The 21,001-nt window shown below is 46.5% G+C and overlaps 1 protein-coding gene across 3 annotated transcripts in view; it reads right to left on the bottom strand.

The window, feature by feature from the left end:
- The window catches only part of NAV2 (neuron navigator 2), a 399,261-nt gene that overhangs the window by 279,036 nt on the left and 99,224 nt on the right, over positions 1–21,001 (bottom strand). The window contains exon 1 of one of the 3 annotated variants that reach the window (XM_082660770.1): positions 10,397–10,532. The exons of the other annotated variants lie outside the window; for them this stretch is intronic. Coding sequence (XP_082516896.1) covers positions 10,397–10,507 — 111 coding nt within the window. The 5' untranslated portion in view covers positions 10,508–10,532. Of the gene's footprint in view, positions 1–10,396; positions 10,533–21,001 lie in introns of those variants that run through there. 3 annotated transcript variants of the gene reach the window in all.

Here is a 21,001-nt window from a genome sequence, read left to right as displayed (position 1 = left end):
TTTTCTTGATGACCTATGGACGTACTATGAATAGCATTTTGATGCATACGAGGATGCCCTTAAGGCTGCAGAGTTGCTGGACTGTCTTTAAAAGACCCCAGAGTCCTTTAAAATTAGGGGTAAAGTAAAAGAAGTACCATTCAAGCAAGAGCCTTGATAGGACTTTTCCATTGATGAAAATACCTAAGTGGAAGGCTTTTGCGGCACCCCTCTGAGCTGCTCGGAGGGTCTGTAGGGAAGGCTTCTTGGCTCTCAGCTGGTCTCTAGCCAGGTGAGGCTGCTAGAAAGCTGGGCTCCAGGAGCACCTAGATGTGACTGGGGTCTGTATCTCCCATGCGAGCACATGCAGAATGGGACTGCCAGCCCCTGTGCTCAATATACGTTTTGGAACATGGTTCACAGGATCTTGTTTACACCAGGGAGTATACATCCCTGTCTGGACCCAGAAGATAGCAGCAGGGGGAGGGAGGAGCCCACTGCTGGTTTTCTCCCTTTTTAACGGGCAGTAACCTACATGCTTGTATGCACAACCACCGAAGAGCCACCCTGACACCTGCCCATATGTATGCTTCTGTCCCTAAGGGATATGCACACGTGTACACACACACACAGCAGGTGACTAGAGGAGGGCCAGGGCTTATCGCTAATCCGAATTTCCATCCACTCCCCTCACCACCCTTCCTCCTACTTTACCTCTGAATGATATCAAGTCAAGAAAAGGTGCTCAGAGCTGCATGTATGCCCTGGTGCCTTGAGCAAACCCTGCCTGAGCAGCCGCCTCTGCTGGGTCCCACTCTTGCTGTAGCCTTGTGTAGGACGCTAACTGCCACCCACCAAACTCTATGGTGAGCTGATAAAGAAAGCGCCTTCTAGAGTCAGACTGCTTAGGTTCCAGGCATGCCTCAGCCACTTCCCGGCAGAGTTATCCCAGGCAAGTTCCTTAAACTATGTCTGAGCCTCCGTTTCCTCATCTGTAAAATGGGTCGACTCCCTATTCAGGTTCTTGTGAGATTGAAAAGAGGTCATCTAAATGGGAAGGAAATCTAAAAAAGAGGGGATATATGTTTACGTATAACCGATTCACTTTGCTGTACAGCAGAAACACAATACTGTAAAGCAACTATACTCCAATAAAAATTAATTTTAAAAAAAGATGATGAGAAGAAAAAAAAAAAAGAAAAGAGGTCATCTAACAATGCCCAGTGCATAGTAAGGACACACAGTATGTTAATGCCAATTATCATTACCATGAAGACGATGCCATGAGCTGTGAACACTTGGCAACACTTCCCAACTCACCTGTGAGGAAGGTATTATTTCCCCCATTTTACAGATGAGGAAATGGAGGCTCTGAGAGGGGAAATGACTTTCCCAATGTCACACACTAGTATGCAGCCTTTGATAGCAGAGACTCTGGTTCCTAATGATGCTACACTGCTCCTCAGAGGCCCATGCAGGAACCGTGAGCCACAGAAGGGTGAGCGTCACGGCCGCGTGGGAAAAGCAGCCAGAGAGAGTGAGGCTCGTTGCACAACAGGCACCTCAATGTCACTCGCGCCTGCCCCTGGGAACACAGTTGGCTGCTTGTCACTCACGCCTAACAGATCCAAGAGGAGAGCTGACACTTTCCCATGTCACCAAAGCACAAGCCAAACATCATTTCACAACAGCGTCACTAACGCAAAAATAAAAATGCCGGTACCACAGGAGTGACCACTGCAGGGTTGTATCCGGCGGGGAAATGCTCAGGCGTAAAGCCCGCCAGTTCCTCCAGCCTGAAGTGGACCAGGCCGGCCTGGGAAGGGCCCCCCAGCCACACAATGGTGGCATTGTCCTGCGGGAACACCAACCAGCCGCAGGTGGGCGTGCACAGCGACTCCGGAGGTTCTGAAACTGTGCCTCCAGAAAAATACGCCAGGCCGGGGAACGTGCAGGGAGGCGCTGGTGAGATCTTAAGGACGAGCACGGAGGTGCCCGCTGACCCCACACCTTGCGCTGACCCACCTTCGATGCCTAGGATGCCCCTTGCTTGCTTGCTCTGTCCTCCTGGGATAGGCTGTGCTCTGCCCTGCACCTGACAGGATACACAGTCCTTTCCCATTTGTTTCCTCACTATGGCCACCACCTGTGCACAAGGGGAGGCTGTGCTTCTGTTGAGAGCCTACTGTGTGCCAGGCATTTTCTGCATGTGATCTCATCTACAATCTCTCCCTGCTGGAGTGAAAGCTGCAGGGGAACAAAAATTCTCATCTGCTTTGCTCACTGAATTCTTCCAAACATCCAGTATGGTGCCTGGCACACAGTAGGTGCTCACTAAATATCTGTTGACTAAATGAGTCATCCCCATTTTACATACTGGAAAACAGAGGCTCTAAAAGGTTAAGAATGTACATAGGGTCCCACACCTAACAAATGGTGATGCCCCATTTGAGCCAGGCAGCCTGGTCCTGCGGCTACCAGCTCTTACAAAAAATGTGCATCCAGGTCTCCCGAGGGCCTCCCTGGAAAGTCAAATAAGGCCAAGTAAGGATGAAGATGATCACTGGTGCCTTCAGAATAAAACTGGGTTCCCCCTGCAGCACTTCCTCGCACCTACTCCAACCATAGACGCAAGATCTGAATAACTTTAACCATAATGTCCAGCATTTCCAAGAAAACCAAATGTCAGAGCCCACTTGCAATTTCTCAAGTATTTTCAGTCCCTTCCTGTGTTCATTAGTCATTAGAGATATTCTCTTCCCAAGAGCTTCCTCTCTGGCTGTGATGGGAACCAGGCCCCCACCCCCACCCCAGAGGCAGGCCTGGAGGGAGGGAAGGACGAGATGTGGTGGAGGGTAGGGGGAGCTGCTGACACACTCTTTGACAGCAAACATCCCCAAACCCAACAAGAGCTTGTGGGAGCTGCCTGGCAGGATGGCCACACCTGAGGGGCTAGTGACAACCTGGGCAACAACACAGACCTCCCTCCCATCTGGTCATGAACTGACCTTTTAAATATTAGCCTCCCTCCGATCCTCCAAGCCTCCACAGTTCCCCTCATCTGCAGACTGCAGGGAAGGCGATGCCGGCCATTGCGCTTCTTGGTCACTCCTGTCCAGCCCAAATGCCTCAGCTTAGCTTCCTAGGCACAGGCTCCCCAGGATTTTGGCCCTACCAGGTCCAGTCAAGACCTTGGAGTCCTGGGTAGCCTCTGGTAGGTTGCTTAACCTCTCTGAGTCTGTCTCCTCTTCACAGGATTGTTAAATGCATACAGAGAAATATTAGACCTAAGGGACCTCACACATTTGGACACGGAGTACGCCAAGGCGTTGAGCAAGCCACTTTCTGAGCCTCAGCTTCCACATGTGTAAAATGGGATAATAATTTATTATCTACTGTGAGGACTATATGAGAATGTTTGTAAAGTCCTTAGCACAGTGCCTGGCACCTAGGTGGAAGCTTTGAATTTTTTTAAACTTATTTTTATTTTTGGCCACACCATGCAGAATGCAGGATCCTAGTTCCCCAACCAGGCATCGAACCCGTGCCCCCTGCAGTGGGAGCACAGAGTCTTAACTACTGGACCGCCAGGGAAGTCCCAGGAACCTTTAAATGTTAGTTTCCTTTCCTGCCTCGTCTCCATGTCCCCAACCCACAAATTCCTCTGGTCCACCACTCACACCACAGGCTATGTGCCACGTTAACCTTCGGTCCCTGCTGGTGGGTTTTCTGGTCCGGCATGTCCTCCGTTTGGCAGGATGTTCTTTTCTAGAAACCAGCCCCGACTGCCAGGCTTCTCTCCCTTCTTTGAAATCCTGGTGCACCTACAATTAAACACACCTGTGTGCCTAGCGACCCAGCCCCTGTACCTTTGCCCACACCGTCCTCTCTGCCAGCAGTGCCATCTCTACCCCACCACCTGGCAAATGCCTATTCGGTGTCTTAAAAGCCTAGTCAAGTCTCAATCCGTGTAAAGCCATCCCCAACTCACTGTCTCACTCCCAACAGGAAATTCTTTGTTCCTTCTTCTTGGCTCCAAAAGCACTTTGCACATGGCTTCATCATGGTTATTATAACCATCCACATCTCAACTGGGGGCTTCTCCAGAGTAGAGAACAAATCTTCTACATCTTTGAAACATTAGCACAGTGCCTGACTCCCTACAGGAGCTCAATAAACAAGCACTTACTGACTTACTGGATGGTCAATGGGTGGACAGATGGACAAGAAATGGAGGGGTAGACCAGTGAACGTTCAGATGGATGGACAGACGGATGAATAGATGGGATGCACGAATGAATCTGTTCCCCTTCACTGCCTAGCACATAAAGTCCCCATGAAATCAAGACGATGATTCATGTATCTTTTAGACCAGTCGTAGTACAAGACACAGAACAGGCACTGGTAGGTAACACTTTCCTGTGAGAATTTCCAGCAACACAGTAGTGACCCACCTGACTGTGGACATTGAAGTGTTCTTTAAAACAATACACACACAGAAACACACACATGCTAGAGCAGGCTTGTACTGGCTCTGGAGAGTTGACTGTTAAACTTCTAGGAAATCTGTGAGTTAGCTGTTAACCAGCCATTAATTATAAAGGAATATCAGAAAGTGGAATTTAAGAAAACAATCCCATTTACAATCGCATCGAAAATAAGATACCAAAGACTGAGTTCTCACCCTTGGGCAGTTGTTTTCTAGTTGTTCAACTCTGCATTACCAGACTGGCCTCAAATTGTTCAAAATATTCTCTGAAAGGATTAATAGGAAATGATTAGACATTCTGATCTCCAGGAATGTCTATCTCAGTGGACAGTCCCAATCTCTCTACAGTGTTGTCACACGAGGTGATCCTGAATCCCAAGAGACCAATTCATCCATAACTTCAATTACAGAATTTCAGTGACTGAAGAACCTCTGGTGATGATACAACCCTAAATTTATAGTTGAAGAAAGTGAGGCCAATTGAAGTTACTTTTAGGTTATCCCCAAACTTAAATATATGGCCCTATATGGACCTAAAAATGAATACATAGGCCAATCAGCCATGAGGTCACAATAAAACATACATGAAGCAAATAAAAATGCATTTTTATGATAAAACTGAACTTAGAAAACTGAACATTCTGAAAAAATAATTTAATCTAAAATTGTTCAATTTAAAATTCCTTTTCCAATTGTATTGAGATTTCATTTACATGTAATGTACTGCATATATTTCAAATGTAAAATTTGATGAGCTCTGATCTACGTACACCCACGAAACCATCCCTACAATCAAGATGACAAACGTTGGAATCTAAAAAAAAATGGTTCTGATGAACCTGAGGGGCAGGACAGGAATAAAGACGCAGACGCAGATGCAGACCTAAGACCTAGACGTAGAGAATGGACTTGAGGACACGGGGAGGGGGAAGGGGAAGCTGGGACGACGTGAGAGAGTGGCATGGACATATATACACTACCAAATGTGAAATAGATAGCTAGTGGGAAGCAGCCGCATAGCACAGGGCAATCAGCTCGGTGCTTTGTGACCACCTAGAGGGGTGGGATAGGGAGGGTGGGAGGGAGGCTCGAGAGGGAGGGGATATGGGGATATGTGTATACATATAGCCGATTCACCTTATTATACAGCAGAAACTAACAGCATTGTAAAGCAATTACACTCCAATAAAGATACTAAAAAAAAAAGATAACAAATATTTCTACCAACCCCAAGAACTTCCTGGCAATCCTTTATAAACCGTCCCTCACTACCACTGCTGCAAGGCTAACATGGACCTGCTTTACGTCATTACAGATTCACTTGGGCTTTCTGAACTTATATATATATACTTTATATATATATAAAGTATATATAAATATATATAAATATATATATATATATAAAGTATATATATTATATATACTTTATATTATATAAACTTACAATTAAATTTTTAAAGGTAGTTGTATTCCAAACTCATCACTTCCTTTAAAATCATCTTTCTCCAACTTATATATATATACTTTATATATATATAAAGTATATATAAATATATATATATATAAATATATATATATAAAGTATATATATTATATATACTTTATATTATATAAACTTACAATTAAATTTTTAAAGGTAGTTGTATTCCAAACTCATCACTTCCTTTAAAATCATCTTTCTCCATTTTACCATTGTTTATGCTCGAGGTGATTCACATCTATTTCCTCCATATGAGGGAAACAGTAATATAATGGTATAGTCTTGCACATCTCTTGCCAGTTCAGAGATGTCACATTTGGTAGACTGAAATCAGCCTTGGTAGGAGATTTACCTTGGAAATCAGCAAGTGCTACCTATCAATTGTGAGCCCACTGTTAACCGCCACTAGGCGTGCACAGGTGAGTGGTGGGGATGGGATGCTCCTTTCTTCCCCCTCCCCCTCCCCCCACCCCCCACCAAGAAGGAGCTTTTTTGTTACGTAAAATAATGTGTATGAGTGTGCAAATTTAGAGGAGTGCAGACTGAGCTAAAATGCTTTGCATCAGAAAGACAGAGTTCAGGCAGAGGAAGAAGAGGTCGGAGCTGGACCGACAGGGAAGCAGGAAGGCTGTGTGGGTGGCGAGGAAGGAAGAAGCCCTGGAGACAAGATCAAGGGACATTTAATGAACCTGTACATGGTCCAAACACAGCTCTTTCAAATCTTCAATAAAATCTATATTCTTACCAGTGCTTTCTAGGGCTAGTGGAATCCTTCTTAGGAAGGCCTAAGGTGCCAAGTCCTGCTTCCCAGTGGGTGAAGGGGCAGGAGACAGTGAGCCCGAGCCAGTTAGGTTACTCCCATTCCAGAGTGATGAGCTTTATCCACAGGGCCGAGGGGTAGATGGCGAGCTCGTGGTACCCCTATGTAGCACCAGGCTGGGTGTGTGTGTCCTAAGGCACTCACTCAAGGAATGCTGGCAGACAGGCCCTCTTGGTGGCCTCATCCCTCCTCCCGCACAAGCCTCCTGGATTCCAGCATCGGTCTCCCAAATATTTATGGCCCACAAGCTGCCTCGCCCCCTCCTGCCCCTACACTGACTCCGCCACCCACCGAGGTGTCCCAACTGGCCCTGCCCCCGATGCGATGCTGCCCATTCGCAGGCACTGGGCCTGGCCCCGTCGCAGCCTGACACTGGTGATCAAAACTCACCTGACATGTTCCATTCCATTCCATCGGGGCTTCCTAGGTCCCAGGTATGCAGCTCTTCCAGGGATGGCCTGGTGAGTCACTGTTCCCAACTAACATTTACGTTCCCAATGAAGTCATCAATGCTTTACTTCCAGGAGATGGCTAGGGGGAAAGGCAACCACACTGGCAAGCTTGGGAGAGAGTGTTTTGTCTTTTTAAAATGGTAATAGGTTTTCTTGTGGGCCAATCAGATCACTGCAGGTGAGTGGCTACGTAAACAGTACATTGCTCACTAAAATTCACAACCCACGGGACAAACTGTGTGCACTCTTGGTAACTGTTTGAGGATGCTCCCTTACCCAGGAAACCTGAGTAGTGGATGACAGTTTAAGGATTTCCCCTGGGTCAGGTTTCTTGAGAAGATTAAGCAGCCAAAGCAGGCTGAAGCAGATCCAGAGAAGACCCCAGGCATGGGGGCCGGGGGCAGTCCCCTTCTCTGCGTGAGGGGCCGTGAGGCAGGGGCAAAGCAAGATGGTGGGTGGGGCTCCACCCAGATCAAGAGGGAGGTGCACAGCTGAGGGGCCCTGGGAAATACACGGGTTACCATGTCTCCTTATTCTCCCCCACTTCCAAGCAGGTTTATGGTTGGCACAGAAAAGGTAACAGCTATGAACTCTGTGAATTTTATGTTAGTGACAAGGAGAAAATGGTGTGCGGTGGTTAAGAGGATGAGGTCAGATCGGGGACCAAGTCCAGGCAAGTCACTTAAATGCAAGCTCAGTTTCTTCATCAGTAAAATGGAGATGATAATGGTACCTAGTGCATAAACTTATATTAAGGATTGATGAGAAAAAACGTGCAGCACCTGTGACCCACGCACACAGGTACCCAATGAGGGGTAACGATGCTTATTAAGGAAGGTCCAGGTGCTCCAAGGGGAAACTTAGAAGGTCTGGCAGCCTCAAAGATGGTCAGAGAGCTTCATCCCATTGGGCAGAGAGGCACTAGGCCTGCCAGAGACAGTGCTGTGTCATTTGTGGGAAAGTTGTGTGACAAAGGCTTTAAAAATCTCTGGAGACAGGCAGTTCCCAGCAGTGGCTGGCGTTGTCCTGCCCCAGGAAACACTGCCCTGTTCGTTCTCCACTTAGGAGCCTCCTTCCTTTCTGAGCAACTCCATGGCCAAGAGACTTGGCCACGGTGGAAGTGGCCGTTGTGCCCTGGGCCCCTCTCCAGCCCAGATGTCAGAGCTCTCAGGCCTGGGGAAATCTCGGGGGTTCTGTGTTTTGTATTTTTATAATAGGCTTTTACTAGGAAGACTACCAGATACCAAGCTGGCACCCAAGAAAGAAGGGGCCAACCTGACCCGGAGCACAAAAGAACGATTTGCACAAAGATACTGTTTATTCTACAAAGTTCTGGAAGTAAGCCCTGACTGATTCATCTCAAGAAGAATACATAAAGTCCTAACTACAACTCAGCCACTACCTCCCATCTGCGGTGCTTATAACTTATAAAGCCCTTCTGTAGATACCATCTAATCTGAGCCACACCACAATCCTGGGAAAAGGCGGAGGCGGTCGCACTGCATTCTCCCCACTTCATAGACGAGGAAAGGGTGCGGCCCAGGTATTCTCACTCAGTCCAGCCATCTAGGTATCACTCGGCAGGTACAAACACCAGGCCAGGTCATTGACGTGCCGTGATGGGGAGGGAGTTCTAGGACAGAACGGGAGGGAGTCTTCTCTTCCTAAGAAAATCAGAATTCAGGTTCCGTGTCTGTCCAGCCAGGCTCAGCAGGAGATGGAAATCCCCATGCAGAACATGAGATGTGTTCATCGAAGCTCAGAATCACATACCACAGCTTCCTCCTACTGAAATGTCTATTTTTAACATCCTACCTCAAAAGAAATCTCTTCCATGGGGCGGTGAGCCTAGATCCTGGAGCTAAAATGTCAAAGTGATGACCCAAACGCATGCCCATCAATCACGCTTGGCCTGGGTATTGTTAGACCTCTACAGCAAAAGACACGCCGGTGTCCAATATCCCAGTAGCCCTCTACCTCTAATGAGCCAACACACCCAGAGGACGGAGGCCACAGAAGGATATAAAATATTCGGACGGCTCCACAGAGAGGCTCATACGGAAAATGGCTTCAAAGCTGCATCAGAAGATAGCTCCATGCAGGGAGTTGTTTTCTACACGGTTCACACCAACTCCATTCATACCCTTGCACGTAAAGGGCAAGACTACCCCCTCACCTAAGCAAACGTTTCGTGGCTTAAACATTTTACCATCAAGCATTCCAAGGTCAGTTATACACACTAATCATTAAACAAGAGAAATTCGCTCTTCCCCAGAAAATGCGTCCTTTCTACACCTTATAACAATGTTGCCTAGAAAGTTGGGTTGGGGGGAGGGGCAGGGATTCGTTCTGCGAGGGGAGGATAAACTACACGGTTGTTTGCGAGCAAAACGAAAACACAGCAAAGTGGTCTGATTATCAAACCGGGGCGCCCCTCCGCCACAAGCATCAAGACCGCCATTGGCCCCAGGGTCGCATTAACTGTCTGAAGGTGAAGGAGACGTAAAGGAAAAGAAATACATCTTGCCTTTTTGCTCTGTGCTGCAAGATCCCAAACGGATTCCCCACAATAAATGGAAAGCCACGGGCGCAGCTGCTGTCCGGCTTGAAAGATCCTGTCCAAGTTGTCCGACAAGCAGTGGGGGAGGTCAGCGGTGCCCTGCCTGGGCCATGCCTGGTCTCACAGGACGGGAAATCACTTCGAGTTACCTCCCAAATAGATCCTTTCTGCAGTGAAGCCCCCTGGAGGCCTCCCTTACACCTCTTCAGACCTTCACAGAGGTCAGTCTTGTTTCCCGTTTGCACCTGCTGAGGCCCACAATTGAGAAAACACGCAGACCTGCCACACCTGTTGGCGTCTGCGGCCCTCCAGATTTTGCCTTTGGTTTACGCGACTGTATTTTTTCAGGCCGTCAACAGCTTCTAGACAGAGTCTTCCCTACCTGCTCTAAAAATACACCACTGGGTCCTCACCCTGCGAAGACACAGGAAACAGAGAGCGACAACGAGGTGGCAGTGAGTTCGGCCAAGCGTTCTGCAGATGAAAAGCCAGCTCAGAGCGCTGTGGTCCCAACAGGTGTAGAAAACAAACTAGACCTGTCTCTAAACACAAGCCCCAATTCAAACTTCATCACCTCTCCCCAGGGACCCCGCCAGTGGCCCTCCAGGTGGCTTACCAGTTTATAATGGTTGCAGGAATCCCGACTCTCTCCCCGGGCAGGGACCCACACGTTGATGCTTACAGGCATGGCTCGACCCACAGCCCACGCTCGGTCCCTGCAGTCCATGGCCTACGCCCTCCCGGGGTGTCTAGTTCAAAGCACTGCGGAGGCGTGTGAAGCCTCCAAGGTTAATTTTAGCTGAAGTCATGCTCCCACTGTGGTCAGATTTTCTTACACAGGCCACCTCCTGAATCGCGGCAGCTTATGTTACCACAACCCGCTGGGCAGCCCTCTGGCCCTCGGCCGCAGTTCTACACTGCTGCCATTCTCCCCCCTCATCTCCCCCACCCCATGCTCTTCACCCTCCAAAATACTCGGACTGTGTTTATATTTTCACGACACACTCGAGGGAGAGAAATCACAGTTCCTTTTGCTGCCCCAGGCAAACGAACTTGGGGAATGCCCCCCCCTCCCATGCTTGGCAAAGGCTGGGCAAAGGCCGAGGGATTGTACAAACTTCACTTGAACCGGGCAGCACAAGGGCGGGAGCCTGATGCTTCAGCTTCCGCAGAGAGGTTTTGAAAACCTTTGTCTAAGCCATTAGTTGCGTGGGACCCTCACGTGTCTTGTCTTCTGCCTGACATTCTTTTTGTCAAAGGGAGGCACAACCGTGCCGGCCCTTCCATTTCTCTAAACATGCTGCTGGAGAGGACTCTGCATGTTTCTACCCAGAGGTCTCGCTCCTGCAAAGGAAGAGAGTGTGAGCCTTCATTCAACTCTGCAGAGGTTCTGAAAAGGCTGTCTGTGCAGGGCCCTCGGATTCCATATTGCAGCAAGTGGAGACTTCAGGAGGAAGGTCCCTAGAAGCAGTCTATTTCAGGCAGGCCTCGCTTCCTGCTAAGCTCAGCGACTGGGACCTGGGAGCTTACCAAACCAGTCTGTGCCGGGGTTGCCTGCTAGATGGAATTCTGATCTGCTCTTCAGATGGCCTTGCTTCAGTGTGGACAGAACCATGGAAAGGCTATGGAAAAATTAAACAAATCTGGAGTGGCCAACTGCAATCTCCCACCAGACCCCACAGCCTACAACCTTGCAGGCAAAACGCTGGTGTGCAGTGCTTGAAATGGACACTAAGGCCACACCCAGAAACTGCTCCCTGTAGGATGCAATGCAATGCCCTTCCCCCGCCTGAGGGCTACCTGTTAACACTCCCGTGGTGTCCTAGGCCCCTCTTTCCTAAGACTCATTATGCTTGTAATTACTTCATTCATTCAAGACCTTACTGAGCACATACTCTGGGGCAGGCACCCTTCTAGGCTGGGATGAGGCAGCAGTGAGGAAGAGAGCCCTATGGGGCTTTATTCTATGGAGAGACAAAATGGCAATAAACGGATTAGCAAGTTACTATCAGAGAATGATGCATACTATAAAGCAAATGCAGTGGATGGGAATTCCCGGTCGGTCTCGTGGGTAGGACTCCACGCTTCCACTGCCAGGGGCCCGGGTTCGCTCCCCGGTCGGGGAACTAAGATCCTGCAAGTGGCGCGGTGCAGCCAAAAAAAAATGCAGTAGAGAATGAATAGTGAGGGGAGGAGGGATCCTATGTCAGGGAACTCAAGAATGGCCTCTCTAAGGAGTTGACACTGAAATAAAGACCTAACTGACAAAATGGAGGCAATCATGCAAAGACTCAGGGCAATGGTTGTCCCAGACCAGCAGTATCAGCATCACCTGGGAACCTGTTAGAAATGCAGATTCTCAGGGCCCACTTCAGGCCTCCTGCATCGGAGACTCTGAGGTTGGGTCCCAGCTGTCTGGGCTTGAACAAGCTCTCCAGGGTTTTCTCATGCACACTACAGTTTGGAACCCACTGAAATAGGGGACGAGCGTTCCAGGTGGAGAACTCTATAAACAACAGAAAGTTGTGGTCCCGCTCCCGGCTAGAATCCCCAGCCACCAGCCCAGCGCCTAGCACAGAGGAGGATTCCAGTATTTTTTGACTTCTTGCCAAGCTTTAAGCCCTAGCACCCTGGACCCCAAATAAAAATCACAAAGATATAAATCACAAAAGTGTTAAATTCATAAAACTTCAGCGAAAGCACCCAAAAAGCAACAGGAGGAACTCATTTAGAATTCCAGGTGGCCAGTGGGAAGCGTTCCGTCATGTCTGAAACTGCCGGCCGCTAAGATTGACTCTTCCCAATTTAATAAAACTTGGCATCACAAAGTTGGCAATTAGATTTCCTGTAAAAGGCTAAATGCGGTGGCCTTCTGCTTCCTGGATTCTGAAATTCAGTAAGAAAGGCATTAGTGTGTGGCAGCTGGGATAATCATTTAATTGATCTTTTCTACCCAGAGAACCCTCCCTTCCCGGCTTCAACCCACTGAATTGTAAATCAATGTCACCTTCATTGTGAGCATGAACAAGGCAGGAAAAAACACCCCCCCTCCCCAAACCAAATAGGAGTCAATTTCCTAATGGGGACTAGGTGAGGCTCTAAACGGGTGCCGCTATTTCTCCCCCTCTGGCCTCCTCCTGGGCCACCCACACAGCTCCGTGCAGGCCAGTGGGAGCTCCAGTGACATGCAAAGCAGGAGACAAGGCAAGGCGCTTCCAGTGGTAGGAATTCCTTGACAGAAATGTCTGACTGACATTCTGATGTCAGTCAGACCCAGTTCAGATCCCTGAACTGGACTATATTTTGAAAGCATCTGCAAAGGCATTTGGCATGTAGGAAGGGTTCAATAAATCATTTCCTTTTCTCCTCCCTCCTCATTCACACTGTATGTAATTTTACTCATTCGTTCAACAAATATTTATTGAGGACCCACTATATATATATATATACCCACTTACTAGGGATGGAATGATGATCAAAAAGGACATGGAGCTTCTTATCTTGAGGGAGGGTCAGGTATTAATCAAAGAAGGATGTCAAGTAAAAATAAAGAAAAAGATGTCAGAGGGCACTTGTGGCAAATGCTACAAAGATGAGTGCGTGGCGCCATGAGCCTGTAATGGAAAAATTCAACCTGTCTAGAGATTATTAAAATACAGATGCCCACGTCCCAGGTAGGCATCTAATTCAACCTCAGGACATGGGGTCCTGGCACAGGGGTGTTTAATAAGTTTCACAGGGGATTCTACTGCTTGAGTGGGAGGTTACAGACCAGCAAGGGAGGAAGGCTAGAATGATCAATGTGCTAACTGGTTCGAGTTGGAAGCTCTATATACATTATAAACTATTTTTAGTTTATAAACTAAATAACAGTTTATAGTTTCAGTATAACTATGTACTGACCTATATAGTATATCGGTATAAACTAATGTTTAGCTTAACCTAGATACAATATTTATAGATACATGCTTTAGTATGCACAAATTTATTTCCTTGTTCTGTCAACTGAAAGGATCTAAAAACAATGATATCGCAGTGGCAACAAGCACACCCAGTGCCCACATCTTGGTTTCTAATACTGTTTATCAATATAAGGAACCAGGGCTCCTTGGAGAAACGGCCGATTCTTGGGCTGCGACAGGAAATATTCAGATGTGCCTGGAGCACATTATAGTACCAGAAAGGCAGGATACATCCCCACACCAAAACACATGGATGGGGTTTTGTCACAGGAGCTAAATGAAAGAGCTCCCAATGGCCAACACCGGAACAACTGACCAACAAGAGTAATAAAGAATTAATAGTATTGGATTAAAACCCAACGTATGAAACAAATAGCCATGAATCCACACTGAGAAATAAAAGGTTGAATAAATAAATAAATGAATGGGGAGAAGAGAAAAATCTCCCATGCAAAGAGAATTCCAAATATGTCAATATTGGAATATTGTCAATATTATGTCAATATTCTGTTCTCAAGGAGGTACCACGTGAATTGCCACTCCTTTAAGTGTGGGCTGCACAAAGAGAACAGTACGGAAGCGACGGGAAAGAGTAACTTCACCGAGAAACCTGATAAAGACCAACCCATCCGGATGATCAAGGTCTACATCCACATCCGTAAGTTGATAGTAGGCACCCCTGATACGAGGTGATGAAAGTGGCACTTGACCTCTCTGGTCTTCCTCCCCAAAACCCAGAATCTTAGTCTGCTCATGAGAAAAGCATCAGACTGATCTCAATTGGGAGGGGCCCTTCTACAAAATATCCAACTAGTACTCCTCAAAACTGTCAGGGTCATCCAAAACAACAAAGTTGGAGAAAGTGTCACAGCCAAGAAAAGCCTAAGGAGACGTGACAACTAAATGTAATGAGGTGTCCTGGATGGGGTCCTGGTACAGATAAAGGACATTAGATTAAAAAAACTAAGGAAATCTGAATAAAGTACAGACTTTAGTTAATGATGTTTTAATACTGGTTCATTAATTGTGGCAAACATACCATACAAGTTGTTAACAATAGGGGAAACTGGGTGTGGGGTACATGACAACTCTCTATACTATCTTCACAGCTTTTAGAGTAGGTTTAAATTTTCCGAAAAGTTTCCTTACAAAAGATAACACACAAAGCTCCACAAGTGACGACAGTATGCAGGCAGGTTTGAAAACTGAACTCTTAACCACCCGTGGATAGACTGTTGATTTAGCCATTTCAAGGGCAGAATGCCTTCCCTGAAGTTAGATTTGAGATCACAGAATTTCAGAAGCATCATTCACTTATACACACACACACACCCCCCATACATGGATGTAATGTATATAAAGCCTATACCCCAGTTATTATGTACCAGAAACTCTTTCTGCATGGGTGAGTCTCCTTGAATGCTCATGAGTAACTGTTAAGGATAAAGGGACTTAACAGAAAAAAAAAGACCATTCAAAACTCCAGGTTTTGCTTTGATCCTTTCAAGAGGGCTACGAAAGAACTATTTGTGCCCAGAGAATAAGTGTTGGGAATCTCCCAGGTAACAACCCTGGGCCCCAATTCAAGAGATCCCATTTGTTCTTAAAGATTCTGCATTTGATTCTTCTTCACCTTTAAAAGAAGGAATCAAAACACTGGAGGGTCCCTCAAGTTAAACAGATCAAAATGAGAGGTGAGACATTGTAATCAATAACGTAAATTAGAACACACCAGATCCTAAGATCTTCAGTATGTAAAAAACCTCTCCAAAAGTGAATTTAATACCCAATGGCCCCATGGTCTGAGATTTTGAAGGGGAAAAAAAATTCCTCCCTATGATTGGAAACACAAGCCCAGCTTTCACCAGCAATAGGTGGCAGCATTTCTGTTCTCTGGGCCACATTCTATATACAGAATTGTTACCAACCAGTAATAGACAATTAGAAGACAAGGGGTTTTCAAGGTCCTACTGCATCCCTTGTTTTCCATTAAAGGATACACTCTTTCTACAAATCACTTTGGCCAGAGATAACAAAATCACGTCTCTTTCTTAAAATACAAAAGAAAAAATTGAAGTGACAAATTAATTTCCCCAAACATAATAAAACTAATTCAATCATCTTGCACTGGCCATCTGCTTCACAGATGCAAATCTAACTGCACTTTCTACTGCCTGATAACTTGCTTAATTCTGTTAGCTCTTGTGACCCTGCTTTTGTAAGCAGTTCTCAATGGGACCTTCCCCGGTGGCTTCTAGACAAGGAATTGGCTGCGCCAGAGAAGTGTTTCTCCAAGGAGCAGCAGTGACGCAGCCCCTCTCCAGCTGGCTGCCCATCAGCAGATGAAGTTTTAAACAGGGCAGTTAAGATGGCTAGACTTTCAGCCGAACTCAACTGGACGATAGGTACTGCACAGCACTTCCTACATGTCAGGCACTAAGCCCTTTACATGCATACATCACATTTAATCCTCACAAACTGAGTTAGTTTCTATGACTTTCACTCATGAGGAATCTGAGGTCCACAGATGTTAACACACTTACTCAAGGTTTGAAAACAAAGCCTTTCGGACCTGACAGCCCATGCCACTGGCCACTATGCAGGTCACTCAGCATGACAAAGTGGACTGCCCTGAAGTCAGCTTAAACAGAGACACCAAAGCAAGCCTGGGACAAATGTGTAAAATGCAGGATTTCAAAAGAATACTGGGGTTTCCTTGGTGGCTCAGTGGTTAAGAATCCGCCTGCCAACGCAGGGGACACGGGTTCGAGCCCTGGTCTGGGAAGATCCTACATGCCGCGGAGCAACTAAGCCCGTGCGCCACAACTACTGAGCCTGTGCTCCAGAGCCCGTGCTCCACAACGAGAAGCCACTGCAATGAGTAGCTCGTGCACCGCAACGAAGAGTAGCCCCTGCTCAACACAACTAGAGAAAGCCAGCACAGCAAAGAAGACCCAATGCAGCCATAATTAATTAATTAATTAACTAACTTCCTTAAAAAAATAAATAAAATAACAAAGGAATACTGGAGAGCCAGTTTCAAGACTTTTCCTGCTCCATCAGATGGAGGATATTAAAGAGACGAAAAACTGTGGAGAAAGAGGATTTGGGGGAGAAGGGTATCACTGGAGACCACTGTGCTATGAGCACATGCTCTACCCATTCACTCAAACCTGGGTCAGGGGTGCTTCAGTGGGGTCCCTGGGAAGCCTAAGATGAATGTTCCTGCAGTTAGAGACGCTGTGGTCTAAGATCTGACTCCCGCCCTGAGAATCTGGAGGGATGAGGGAGTGTATGACTGACTGTTTCAGTGGTGGAGTCAGGAGACTGTTACAGGCTGGGATTAGCCTGCAGCCCACACTGTTGAGGCAAGAGATTTGGTGTTTTCTTGGAGGCAGCGCACACCAGGGTTCACCTGGGGTTCCTGTGAAGTGGCCCCTTAAAGTCCTCCACAAAAGAAAGACTCAGCTTTCAACAGAGCAGGGAATGAGCTCAGGGAGGCACCATCGAGTAAGCCCCTTTCTCCTCTGTGTAGTTCCCTGGGGGCTGGGGAGGGCGGACTGCTTTCACTCTTCCTCTGCAGGGGCCTGACAATTCAAGTTTGAGCTATGATTAAGTATTATAGAGGGGGGATACTCTAGTTTCTCACTTGAGGCTATCTTTGCAAGTTATTGTGACCATGGGACTGTCTATATGAATGAGCAGAATGGCCATGGGCTATGAGAGCCTTCGTCCCGCAACAGGAAAAAAAACTCGTGGGCTTTGTCCACAATCCACACATTACACGTACCCAGTATGCCAGTTACATGAGCAGGGCAGAGTCCCCTGGGGAATCTTTAAAAAACACAGATGTCCAGGTCCCACCTTCAAAGACTGATGCAGTAGGTTTGAATGACCCAAACATCTGCCTTTCTTTTCAAAGTTCTCTAGAGAATTCTGATGCCTTGGCAGGACTGAGAACTATCAGATCGTGCTCTATATACAGATATAGGAATTATTATCTCTGAAAGGAAGATAGAAGATCATTTCATCAACACCCAGGTTACTTCTTAATATTTAGAAAATCTGCATTATTTGGTGAATGAGGCAGCATCGTTATTAAGTATGTCCCACAAAAGAAGGTTTCCAGCGTTGCTTTTTCTCATCTCTCAAAATATTAGAAAACGGCGGCATACAAAAACGATATGATAACATTACGATCAATTCTCCACCCCCTCCCCAGAAATGAACCTTCACTTTAAAGATAAGAGAACTGAGATTTAGAGATGCTATTTGCTTAAGGTCCAGCAGTTAACAAGAAGCAAGGATGACAGTCGACCCGGGTCTTCCGCTTTCAAAGACCAGGTTCTTAACCACTGTACCTTCTTCCTTCTAAGAATCACCATTAATGTAGAAATCAAGACATTCTTTTCCCCTGGCCCCAGGCCTGATCCTGTTCCAAAGTTTAAGTTGAAGAAGTGCAGGTACTTGAGATGAAAGGGATCCGATGACAGCAGAGGTGACTGATGCAGGATCATTTCCTACACAGAACTTCAATGTCAAGGTCGCTAAGAAAGAGTTATCACAAACGATGTAATATTCCTTTGATGGAGAAAAAGAATTCAGGAAAGGAATATTTTCCAATGAGAAGTTCACTGGAGAATTCAGCCATCTACAAAATACATTAGATTATAAAGCCAGAAGGAATCTCGCCTGACATTTTAGGACCTTGTTTATTTTCATCTAAGGGTGTGGGAAAGAAACTCCTTAAAGATGGAACGCTGTGGCTACCCAGGCAAATTCAGCGTGAACGAGCTTTTAAAAATCACATGTTCAATCAACAACTTAACTACAAGTGACTGAACTATCAGGGGACAAAATAAATAAATAAAACCCTCTGGAGTGACATTCCAGGTTCAGAAATCAGACACGCATGGTTTCATGGAAATTATCCAGGCTTTGACGCCAGGCAGAATTTGGGCTGGTTTAAATTCTAGCTCTGTCACTTACCGGCTGACCTGGTGACTCTGGGCAAGCAATTTACCTTTTGACACTCAGTGTTCTCTTCTGTGAAATGGAGGTGTGAACATCCCAGTTTAAAGGGCTGCTGGCGGAATGAGAGGTCCGCTAGGGAAAGCCCCAGCCGCCAGAAAGCAGAATTCCCTCAACATTCCGTAGCTCATCTTTTTGAAGAACCTAGATAAACATGGCTAGATATTTCAAATAAATGGAGAGAGACAACCGGATAAGGAAAAGCGGCTCACGGCACATGAAATTTTAATGTCAGCGACAGTTCAGGTTCAGGCCTAGTCAATAGGAACCATAAATAGCTGTCACCTAATGGCCATGTCCTCTTGAAAATGGGTTATTCGTCTGAGTCCATCTCCCAGAGGACAGCTGCAAATACCATCAATACTGGCACTAAGCAACAGCCTTATTTATAGCTAAGGGACAGATTCCAAACATAGACGAGGTCATGGAGGCTGAAACCCCTTCTCCAAACTCCCAAATTCCTAGAGGGCTGAGAGGTGAGGCTAAAGAGCAGGTCTTACAGGAATGCCTGAGCACAGTGGGAAAACTGTCAATAAAAGTGAGAAAAACTGAAAAGGAAGGAGAGGTTTGAAAAGAAAGAAGCAGCCACGAAAGGAGGTACTGTAGACAGTGCTACGTATGTCTGGCGCTGCTGAATCGGCCACCACCTGTCATGAGACTGCCCCCCATCTCTCGGCTAACACCTACTTGTTAAAAACTGGAAGACCTCTCAGAATCTATCAGCATGTTCAAGGAGGGCCAGGAAGTCTGCCCTTGGCCACACCTACCAGGAAAGCAATCTCTAGTACCTACAGAATCAAGTCTCAAAGCCTTAACTAGACTTTTAAGAACTGTTACTTAAGCCGGTAACAGTTATATCCCACTCCTCCCCTGATATCCCACTTGTCCCCTTCACTTTAGCCGACTGCAACTACTGGCAATTCCTCATAGAGAACCACCTCTTTCCAGGCTCTGGGCCCTTAGTCCTGCAGCGGGAATGCATAGGCTTCACAAATTGGAATCCTGTGTATTTCTCAAAGAGCAGCTGTTTTGAATACCACTCTTCCCCCAAAAAATTGTCCTCAGGCTTTTCATCCAGGTTCTTAGGGGTCTTGACTCCTAGTTCACATCTTAAGGTCTCTGAGGGCAGGAGTTATGATCTTTATCTCCATATTCCCTTGCAAGTTCAGTGCCAATTCAAGTGCCAATAAGTGTTTGTTAGATGGATGGAGGGATGAAAGAATAGAAGGAAGAATGGATGGACTTGATGGATTAAGAAGAAACCAGCAGGGAACACATTATCCATGGTGTCATTTGTCGTCCAGTACAGCCAAGAAATGGAATGTCCTGGTTATCACAATATTCTGATTAATAAAGTGTTCCACCCCCACCCAACACCATTCACAGATTTGGCCACAAGCAACTGACTATCTCAAGATGGGCATAAAATCTACCTGGCATTTCAAATGGAATAAATAAGACTGTCATCTGTTGATGATTCAGAAAGCACTTGGACATCCTGCAAGACTCAAGGTTAGGAATCTCAATGGCCGCTGCACTGGTGTGTGAGAAGGACGGGTTGCAGAGCACTGATTATAAAAAGAATCCTAGACAACTAGACATATGTTTGCTGAAAATGTAACTGAAAATAAGTAGTTTTTCTACAGTCCCTTCTTCAGTGGAGTCTTACAAAGCTAGGATGAACATTATAAACTTTCAACCAGATGACCCTACAAAGCAGCAGAGACATGAAAAAACACAGAAACACACACACACCACCCCGAAGTGCATGAGGTCTGGCTCTTTCCCCTCAGACCCAACCGGCAGACTTGAACTCAAAAAATCAGTGGCAAAAGTCATTAAGCACCCTGGCCACAGACCACATTAAAACATCTCACCCTTGTCTCGCACTTAATCCCGGCCCTCCCCTCCTCCAAGTTCTCCTTAGCTTTGCCAAATGTTCCTAGACGAGGCCCGTGCTCCTTTGACCAATTCCCAATTCCACCAGCCACAGATGGGCTGAGGTAGAGGAAACACACACCAAACAAGTCGGGCTGCTACTATTATTATTTCCTTTTTTAACATCTTTATTGGAGTATCATTGCTTTACAATGGTGTGTTAGTTTCTGCTTTTATAACAAAGTGAATCGGTTATACATATACATATGTTCCCATATCTCTTCCCTCTTGCGTCTCCCTCCCTCCCACCCTGTTATTTTTAACTTGGCTCCTTGGTGCTCGCAGGTAGA

Source organism: Grampus griseus, assembly GCF_964374135.1.
Source record: "Grampus griseus genome assembly, chromosome: 8".
Lineage (NCBI taxonomy): Eukaryota > Metazoa > Chordata > Mammalia > Artiodactyla > Delphinidae > Grampus > Grampus griseus.
This window is presented reverse-complemented; position numbering and strand designations above follow the sequence as displayed.